The sequence below is a fragment of the Anomaloglossus baeobatrachus genome, chromosome 11, assembly GCF_048569485.1.
Source record: "Anomaloglossus baeobatrachus isolate aAnoBae1 chromosome 11, aAnoBae1.hap1, whole genome shotgun sequence".
Taxonomy (NCBI): Eukaryota; Metazoa; Chordata; class Amphibia; order Anura; family Aromobatidae; genus Anomaloglossus; species Anomaloglossus baeobatrachus.
In genome coordinates, this window is record NC_134363.1 from 148099173 (window position 1) to 148109488 (window position 10316).

The 10316-nt window shown below is 51.2% G+C and overlaps 1 protein-coding gene across 2 annotated transcripts in view; it reads left to right on the forward strand.

Moving 5' to 3' along the window:
• SLC35E2B (solute carrier family 35 member E2B) overlaps positions 1 to 10316 on the forward strand; it is a 98277-nt gene that overhangs the window by 59351 nt on the left and 28610 nt on the right. For both annotated transcript variants that reach the window (XM_075328795.1, XM_075328796.1), the window contains exons 2-3: positions 5107 to 5567; positions 7802 to 7937. In XM_075328795.1, coding sequence (XP_075184910.1) covers positions 5246 to 5567; positions 7802 to 7937 — 458 coding nt within the window. In that variant the 5' untranslated portion in view covers positions 5107 to 5245. The remainder of the gene's footprint in view (positions 1 to 5106; positions 5568 to 7801; positions 7938 to 10316) is intronic.

The following is a 10316-nucleotide window of genomic DNA, read 5'->3' on the forward strand; positions in this document are numbered from 1 at the left end:
TTCAATGGGACATTCTCCGCCAATGGGACGGGAAGTCAACTTCCCTGGACAGGAAAGTCTCCCTTTCCCAGACGGCCAAGGACTCTCTGCAATGGTGGCTTCTTCCCACCTCATTATCACAGGGAAGATCATTCCTACCCCCATCCTGGGCAGTGGTCACGACAGACGCGAGTCTGTCAGGGTGGGGAGCAGTTTTTCTCCACCACAGGGCTCAAGGGACGTGGACTCAGCAGGAGTCCACCCTTCAGATCAATGTTCTGGAAATCAGGGCAGTGTATCTTGCCTTACTAGCTTTCCAGCAGTGGCTGGAAGGAAAGCAGATCCGAATTCAGTCGGACAACTCCACAGCGGTGGCATACATCAACCACCAAGGAGGGACACGCAGTCGGCAAGCCTTCCAGGAAGTCCGGCGGATTCTGTTGTGGGTGGAGGACAGAGCATCCACCATATCAGCGGTTCACATCCCGGGCGTAGAAAACTGGGAAGCAGACTTCCTCAGTCGCCAGGGTATGGACGCAGGGGAATGGTCCCTTCACCCGGACGTGTTTCAGGAAATCTGTCGCCGCTGGGGGGTGCCGGACGTCGACCTAATGGCGTCGCGGCACAACAACAAGGTCTCGACGTTCATGGCGCGGTCTCGCGATCAAAGAGCTCTGGCGGCAGACGCCTTAGTGCAAGATTGGTCGCAGTTCCGGCTCCCTTATGTGTTCCCACCTCTGGCACTCTTGCCCAGAGTGCTACGCAAGATCAGATCCGATTGCAGCCGCGTCATACTCGTCGCCCCAGACTGGCCGAGGAGGTCGTGGTACCCGGATCTGTGGCATCTCACGGTCGGCCAACCGTGGACACTACCAGACCGACCAGACTTACTGTCCCAAGGGCCGTTTTTCCATCGGAATTCTGCGGCCCTGAACCTGACTGTGTGGCCATTGAGTCCTGGATCCTAGCGTCTTCAGGATTATCCCAAGGAGTCGTTGCCACCATGAGACAGGCTAGGAAGTCCACTTCTGCTAAGATCTACCACAGAACGTGGAGGATTTTCTTATCCTGGTGCTCTGCACAAGGAGTATCCCCCTGGCCATTCGCGTTACCTACTTTTCTTTCCTTCCTGCAATCTGGGTTGGAAAAGGGCTTGTCGCTCGGCTCCCTTAAAGGGCAAGTCTCGGCACTATCCGTGTTTTTTCAGAAGCGTCTAGCACGACTTTCTCAGGTGCGCACGTTCCTGCAGGGGGTTTGTCATATCGTCCCTCCGTACAGGCGGCCGTTAGATCCATGGGATCTAAACAGGGTACTAGTTGCTCTCCAGAAGCCGCCCTTCGAGCCTCTGAGGGATGTTTCACTTTCTCGTCTCTCACAGAAAGTGGCCTTTCTAGTGGCGGTCACGTCTCTTCGGAGAGTGTCTGAGCTAGCAGCGCTGTCATCCAAGGCTCCCTTCCTGGTGTTCCACCAAGACAAGGTAGTGCTGCGCCCCATTCAGGAGTTTCTCCCTAAGGTGGTATCCTCTTTTCATCTTAATCAGGATATCTCCTTGCCTTCCTTTTGTCCTCATCCAGTTCTTCGGTATGAAAAGGATTTACATTTGTTAGATCTGGTGAGAGCACTCAGAATCTACATTTCCCGCACGGCGCCCCTGCGCCGCTCGGATGCACTCTTTCTCCTTGTCGCTGGTAAGCGCAAAGGGTCGCAGGCTTCCAAAGCCACCCTGGCTCGATGGATCAAAGAACCAATTCTTGAAGCCTACCGTTTTGCTGGGCTTCCGGTTCCATCAGGGCTGAAGGCCCACTCTACCAGAGCCGTGGGTGCGTCCTGGGCATTACGACACCAGGCTACGGCTCAACAGGTGTGCCAGGCAGCTACCTGGTCGAGTCTGCACACTTTCACCAAACATTATCAGGTGCATACCTATGCTTCGGCGGACGCCAGCCTAGGTAGAAGAGTCCTGCAGGCGGCAGTTACCTCCCCGTAGGGGAAGGCTGTCTTTGCAGCTCTAACATGAGGTATTTCTTTACCCACCCAGGGACTGCTTTTGGACGTCCCAATCGTCTGGGTCTCCCAATGGAGCGCCGAAGAAGAAGGGAATTTTGTTACTTACCGTAAATTCCTTTTCTTCTAGCTCCTATTGGGAGACCCAGCACCCGCCCTGTTGTCCTTCGGGATTGTTGGTTTTTTCGAGTACACATGTTGTTCATGTTGAACGGTTTTCAGTTCTCCGATGTTACTTCGGAGTGAATTTGTTTAAACCAGTTATTGGCTTTCCTCCTTCTTGCTTTAGCACTAAAACTGAGCAGCCCGTGATCCCACGGGGGGTGTATAGCCAGAAGGGGAGGGGCCTTACACTTTTTAGTGTAATGCTTTGTGTGGCCTCCGGAGGCAGTGCTATACACCCAATCGTCTGGGTCTCCCAATAGGAGCTAGAAGAAAAGGAATTTACGGTAAGTAACAAAATTCCCTTCTTTATGCTACAGCGTGGGTGAGTGCCGTTTCTTCTACTCTCCTGGATTATTCACTGTTACTGATGATGATTAGATGGCGACATTGACTGTACCGCTAACAGGCCAACAGAACTTCCTATCAGTGTCACTGATGATGATTAGACGGCTCCTGTGCATAATGGAAGGATGTTTACAATCTATTAGCTGACGTAGGAGAAACTATAGGGAAGGACTGTCAATCTTACAGTCAGAGATGACACTGGCCCTATTTTTCCTTGTGATTCTGTAGCAAATCGTAGAAGAATGAAATACAGGGTGAAATCTTGGAATCCTAATGAAACAAGAAGAGGCTGCAAGTATGGCTGTAATTTACCTATGTATGAGAGAAATGCAGTCAAGGGGGAGAGGTTGCAGGAATGAAAAAAAATACATTTGTGTCTAGAATTGTGGTTCAGTCTTCTCTCTTCTTATTTTTTTTTTTTTTAGTAAATAAATGTTTGACCCCCCCACCCAAAAAAACCCCAAAAAGCAATACAAAAATTCTGCAGCATCTTTTCTTACATTTCTGCAGTGTTCTGCTTCTTTTTATAGGTCATCAACATCAGATTGGTGGGGCCCGACACTAGGCACTTTGATCGGTGTGTTAAGCTCCCACCTGGCACTTGACCCATCCCGTGAACAGGTCTTCAATATATTCAGACCACACAAGCCCTTTCCTTTTGCCGACTTTTTGTGACTAGAGGTTTTCTTTCTCCGGTAGATGTAGTGTACATCTCGGTCACGGCCATAAAGGCAGAGCTCGTTTCACATCTTCATGTCCTGACCTTTTTACTTGTAAGGAATGTATTGTCCTGATTGCTATTATTATCTTTTACTGCTGTGACACAATGGTGTTAAAAGATTTGTGGTGCTTTTTATATATATATATAATTGTTTTTTTCCTTATAACAGCATTTGCTTTATAGCTTTATGATTAATTAAAGGGAACCTGTCACCAGTTTTTGCGATTATAAACTGCAGCCATCACCATTGCGTAAGTACGGCATTCCAGAATATTGTATATAAGAGCCCAGGCTGCTGTGTAGAATGTAAAAGCACTTTTATAATACTCACCTAAGGGGCACTCCGGTCCGATGGGCGCCTCCGCTCTCCGGTCCGATGGGCGCCTCCGCTCTCCGGTCCGATGGGCGCCTCCGCTCTCCGGTCCGATGGGCGCCTCCACTCTCCGGTCCGATGGGCGCCTCCACTCTCCGGTCCGATGGGCCCCTCCGCTCTCCGGTCCGATGGGCGCCTCCGCTCTCCGGTCCGATGGGCGCCTCCGCTCTCCGGTCCAATGGGCGCCTCCGCTCTCCGGTCCGATGGGCGCCTCCGCTCTCCGGTCCGATGGGCGCCTCCGCTCTCCAATCCAATGGGCGCCTCCGCTCTGCGGTCCGATGGGCGCCCTCCGCTCTCCGGTCCGATGGGCGCCCTCCGCTCTCCGGTCCGATGGGCGCCCTCCGCTCTGCGGTCCGATGGGCGCCCTCCGCTCTGCGGTCCGATGGGCGCCCTCCGCTCTCCGGTCCGATGGGCGCCCTCCGGTCCGATGGGCTCCCTCCGCTCTCCGGTCCGATGGGCACCCTCCGCTCTCCGGTCCGATGGGCGCCCTCCGCTCTCCTGTCCGATGGGCGCCCTCCACTTTCCAGTCCGATGGGCGCCTCCGCTCTCCGGTCCAATGGGTGCCTCCGCTCTCCGGTCCGATTCCTTTCCTTGCGACTGCGCATTATAGTACTTTGATCTACCCTGAGCAGGGCAGATCAAAGCACACCTGCGCAGACCCTCAATGCCGGCCAGTGTGGATGACGTTGGACGCGTCATCCATACTGGGCTGGGTAGAAGAAGGAGGACGGCGATCGCAGGAGAGAGGAGGTCCCGGACCGGAGAGCAGCGACACCCATCGGACCGCCCCCCCCCTAGGTGAGTATTATAAAAGTGATTTTTACATTTTGTAGCAAGGCCTGGGCTCTTATATACAGCATTCTGAAATGCTGTATATAAGAGCACACTGGTGGTGGCCGCAGCGTAAAATTGCCAAATCGGGTGACAGGTTCCCTTTAAAGTGTCCAATATAACGACAATACCTTTACTGGCAGATTTCTCAATCACAGTCAGTGAAATACGTATAAAGGTGCCTCGATAGGAAGGAGCCCATACACCAGAGGATTGGAGTGTAATATACAAAAATAGTAGGATATCCTACGGTAGTCTAACAAAATACATATACCGTATATTCTAGCAAATCTAGCTACATTGCTCCATATTGTGGAAATATCTCACAATTTTCACCATATACCCCATTGATGATACTCGAAGCAGTGAATTGTGACTACAAAGCGGTTTAGATAGGGAAACAAGATGTCATCTATTTTATTATTGTGCACAATTGCTGTCTGTGGTCTTGTAGCAACAAGTCCCCATAATTATAAAGTCACTCACCGCACTATGATCCTCCGTTGTGATGGCCCGCGTCCACGATGTGCGTTTCGCCTTTTGGCTTTTTTAGGGGGTGTGATCTTTATCAATAAAATTATTTTAACAATTCATATGGTTTCTCTTTTGAGAGTTGTAGATAGCCTTTGTCTCTCTGTGATATCTATGTATATTTCTATGGTGTAAACTTGTTTTTCCATTTCCATAGGACATCTTGAGGCCACCAGTAAAGCAAAGGAGATCCGCAATGGGAGTCTTCAGGTTGCCGTTGGATTGAGCTGGATGACACCGCTGGGGCCTTTCCTGGTCAGACAGATGATCCTTTTGCCTTGGCCATAACCACCAAGATGCCATCTGGTAACTCCCAAGCACCAGAGGACTGTAAGAATGCCTTGCCTCAGGATAAAGTGAAGGCCAAGGTGCCGTACCATCATGGACCTCTGTACCCTCACCGGGCGGAGAAGATTATAATCACCCGCAGTGACAGTGTTCCTGAAGAGCACGTATTGCAGATCACCATCACAGAGACCACCGTCATAGAGTCAGATCTAGGGGTCTGCAATTCCCGGGCGCTCATCTACCTCTCGCTATGGTTTTTCTTCAGCTTCTGTACCCTTTTCTTAAATAAATACATTCTCACGTTACTGGAAGGAGAACCAAGCATGCTCGGTAGGTTTCGGGATTTATCGTTTCATATGTTTCTGGCATTGTAGCTTTGGGATCCATGGTTCCTTGTGTAGTGGGGAAATGAGACGCGCGGTGTCACTATTGTGCAGTTTTGCATGGCAGCCATACAGGGTGACCTCAGTAGCTCCACTAGAGCTGCCCCTGTGTTTTTGGAAGATGCTTATGCTTCCGATACAGATGCTGTTCCTTCCACCTTGTGAGATGACGTCACCGTCTCGGTGTTTTGCTTTGCTCCTGTGTAATCAGGAAGCGAGTGCAACTACCAGGGAGAAGAATCGCCTCGCCTTCACTCCGAGCCAGACTAACCGGAAAGATGGCCCCTCAGATTGTTTACATCTATCGTGCATACTGAGTATCACTAACACATTAATTCTTGCCAAGATAACATATGGCTTGTAGATCTTTCTTCTTTTAATAGGTGGTGGTGTGCGTAAGTTATTTCTTTAATGATAATTGCAGCTTTGATTTCAGTAAACCCTATGCCCTTCTGAGTGACCCTGTCAGCACACCATGACTGTTCAAACCAAGCACGTGTGCTCGGTGCATCAGGGTGTGGCCAAACATCTAAATACACTCTCTCTCACCTGCTGGTTTTTCATCTATCTCTGTCCTGCCGTGGCTCTATGAAGACAAAGCTGTCAATCAAAGTAGATGGGGGACGGAGGGAAAACAAGCAGGTAGGAAGGTGCACTTAAATATTAGGCCCCACCACCATGATGCACCGAGCGCATGTGCTTGGTTTGGACAGTCACTTTAACATAGCTTTTTGTCTGGAGTTGGGACACGCTTCTGGCTTATGAGATTCCTGCAGATATTTTTTTCCAATATTGCGAAGTTGCTGGTGGCTGCTAATGCATGGATGGCCTGAATCCTACTGTTGGCTTGTGGGAAAGTGGGGGAGGATGGTGGTCGAGGGGGAGGATGGTGGTCGAGGGGGAGGGAGGTGGTCGAGGGGGAGGGAGGAAGGTGGTCGAGGGGGAGGGAGGAAGGTGGTCGAGGGGGGGGGAGAAAGGGGGTCGAGGGGGGGGGGAGAATGGGGGTAGAGGGGGGGGAGAATGGGGGTCGAGGGGGGGGGAATGGGGGTCGAGGGGGGGGAGAAAGGGGGTCGGGGGGGGGAGAAAGGGGGTCGAGGGGGGGGGGGAGAAAGGGGGTGAGGGGGGGGGAGAAAGGGGGTGAGGGGGGGGGGAGAAAGGGGGGTGAGGGGGGGGGAGAAAGGGGGTGAGGGGGGGGGGAGAAAGGGGGTGAGGGGGGGGGAGAAAGGGGGTGAGGGGGGGGGGGGGGAAAGGGGGTGAGGGGGGGGGAGAAAGGGGGTCGAGGGGGGGGGGGAGAAAGGGGGTCGAGGGGGGGGGAGAAAGGGGGTCGAGAGGGGGGGGGAGAAAGGGGGTCGAGAGGGGGGGGGGAGAAAGGGGGTCGAGAGGGGGGGGGAGAAAGGGGGTCGAGAGGGGGGGGGAGAAAGGGGGTCGAGAGGGGGGGGGAGAAAGGGGGTCGAGGGGGAGGAGAGGCGTCGGAGGGGGTGGTCGAGGGTGAGGTGGGGCGGCAGAGAGGGGAGCTCGAGGGGGAGGAGGGGCGTGGGGGAACAAGGGGGTGGAGGGTTGGGGGGTTCCAAAGCTATTTGGATTACAGTTTAAAAATTTTATGCATTTTCTCCTATAGGGTCTGTCCCCTTATTATTGAACAGGTCACGTTATATCTAGAGTATTGCTCTCATCACCAGACAACAGAGCATTACTTGGTGCCCTGAAAAATTAATTATTGTTCATAACTGAACAACCCCTAATGAATGATTCCAGAGAACTGCATAATATAAAAAAAAAAGTGTGTATTTATCTCCCGGACCGGCAGTACCCTTTAGTTCTGATCACAATTGTGAAGATGATTGACTGCAGCGGTCACAGGACCTTGTTTGTCTTGAGAACAGCAGGAGACACAAGATCCAGAGGGGAGCAGCGGCGCCCGTCTGGGAGCAAAATATACAATTTTTTTTTTGTTTTATTTATGTGGCAATTTGGACCCATTCATAATGGATTGTCCTGTAGTGGACAGCCCCTTTAATGCCCGGGCACTACACAGCTGATCTTTGCATCAGTGGATATTTTGCTAATATAGGGTAGACCCCATGGGCAATAAAAAAAAGAGAGTGCTGTTTGATATTGCCACCCCTGGTAATTGTTCATGATATGCACTTCTGATCTTGTGCATTTGCTTTTTTTCTGCAGGCGCCATCCAAATGCTGACAACCACCTTCATTGGCTGCATCAAGATGTTCATTCCGTGCTGCCTGTATCAACACAAAACCCGTCTCAGTTACCCCTCCAACTTCCTCATGATCATGCTGTTTGTGGGGATTATGAGGTAACTATCAAAGAGAAGAGAATGTAAAATATCCGAATATTTCTGACTCCTCAGGGGAGGGCATTACGAAAGCCATGAGGAGCTTCCAAAAGGATTGAGGCGGGCTTTGCACACTACGACATTGCAGGTGCGATGTCGGTGGGGTCAAATTGAAAGTGACGCACATCCGGCATCGCAGGCGACCTCGTAGTGTGTAAAGGCTGGATGATACGATTAACGAGCACAAATCATCGTAATCGTATCATCGGTGCAGCGTCGGCGTAATCCATAATTACGCTGCAGCAACGGTCCGATGTTGTTCCTCGCTCCTGCTGCAGCACACATCGCTGTGTATGAAGCCGCAAGAGCGAGGAACATCTCCTACCGGCGTCACCGCGGCTCCCGTAGGATATGCGGAAGGAAGAAGGTGGGTGGGATGTTTACGTCCCGCTCATCTCCACCCCTCCGCTCCTATTGGCCGCCTGCCGTGTGACGTCGCTGTGACGCCACACGACCCGCCCCCTTAATATGGAGGCGGGTCGCCGGCCAGAGCGATGTCGTAGGACAGGTGAGTCCATATGAAATATGCGATAATGTTCGCTACGGCAGCTATCACAAGGATATCGCAGCTGCGACGGGGGCGGGGACTATCGCGCTCGGCATCGCAGCATCGGCTTGCGATGTCGCAGCGTGCAAAGTACCCCTAAGGCTTCCAGATTGCAGCAAGGTTATCGTCACTTTCCTGTGACATCAGAATATGGTTTAGGAATCTGGCACAAAGAAACCAATTCCAGGATCCTCATCTAAAGCATTTAGGGCTTAGTTACCGCGTAGGATTGGATCCATTGACTTATATTTGTCAGTGCATGATTTCCTTTGGCTTCTGTGGAGAAGTGGCTGCACTTGCAAGTAGCAAACTCCATTGAGCTTTATGGGATATATGGAATGAGCCCGCTTCTACTTGCATAGTTCCTTAGCCACTTTCACACTGCGTTCCTCTCCCTGTTCAGTGGTCCCATCGGGGCTTCCGTCCAAAGCCCCTGCAAAACAGGATTCGAACATATGCGCTGACAGGGCCATTGACTATAATGGTGCAGACGAGGTCACCATGTGCTCTATGGTGCACCATTGTCGGGAGTATACGCTTACTGGAGATAGACAGTTTACTACTTCTGTGTGTCCGCCTCCAAAAGGTGTATACTCCCGAAAATGATGCACGACCGAGCACACGCTGACTCCGTCTGCACTATTATAGTCAATAGCCCCGCCAGCACATACGTCTGAATCCCGTTTCATGGGGGGGTTCGGACGGAAGCCTTGACAGGACCACTAAACGGAGAGAGGAACACAGTGTGAAAGCCCCCAAAGTAGATTTTCCGGGAGGGAGCTGCATGCAAGCAAGGTCACCTCAGCTGGAAGTGTTGCTGCAGGTTTTCATTTTGCATTAACAATCGTAAGTCAGGCACCCTTCTTCTCTCCAAGACCACCTAGAAGTCATCTACAGCTCAGTGTGTAAATATGCCATGGATGCTTGGCAAAGACATGTTTGAGATGCCACATGGATGTGCTCTTTGTATGCTGCGTCTCCTATTGTGCACAATATTCAATTCACTGGTTACTCGTTTCATGCTGCCCAAAGCACGAATTTATGATGCATGATCCAGCACCAAGGTATTAATACATCACTTTATTAGCACCATGTAAAGGAATCCATGACGGCATTAAAACAATATCAAAAATCCATGAATACCGTATTTTTCGGACTTTAACCCCTTAACGACCCATGACGTACTGGGTACGTCATGGACCGTGTGGCGGTAAGCCCCGCCCCCTGCCGCCGGCAGGCGGCGGCGAGACGCGCACATATCAGCTGTTATCAACAGCTGACGTGTGCCTGCTAGCCACGGGTGGAATCGCTTCCACCTGCGGCCATTAACCCCTTACATTTCGCTGCCAAAGTCTTGGCAGCGATATGTATATGGGCGCCGCCATGACAGTGACTTACCCCGCCCCCACCGGAAGTCACGTGACATGATGACATGACTTTCGGTGGTTGCCATGGTAGCACAGGGTCATATGATGACGCCTGTAGCTAACATGACTCACTTCCTCTCAATGCCGGAATATAGCCGGCATTGAAAGTAAAGCAGCAAATCTGCAGTTCTCAGCTCTGTAGCTGAGATCTGCAGATAGTGCAGGGCGATCGGATTGCTGATCGCTATAGCCCCCTAGGGGGACTAGTAAAATAAAAAAAAAAAGTAAAAAAAAAAGTTTTAAAAAATTAAAAAAAACCCAAAAACCTAAAAGTTCAAATCTCCCCCCTTTCACCCCATTGAAAATTAAAGGGTTAAAAAAATAAAAAATACACACATATTTGGTATCGCCACGTTCAGAAATGCC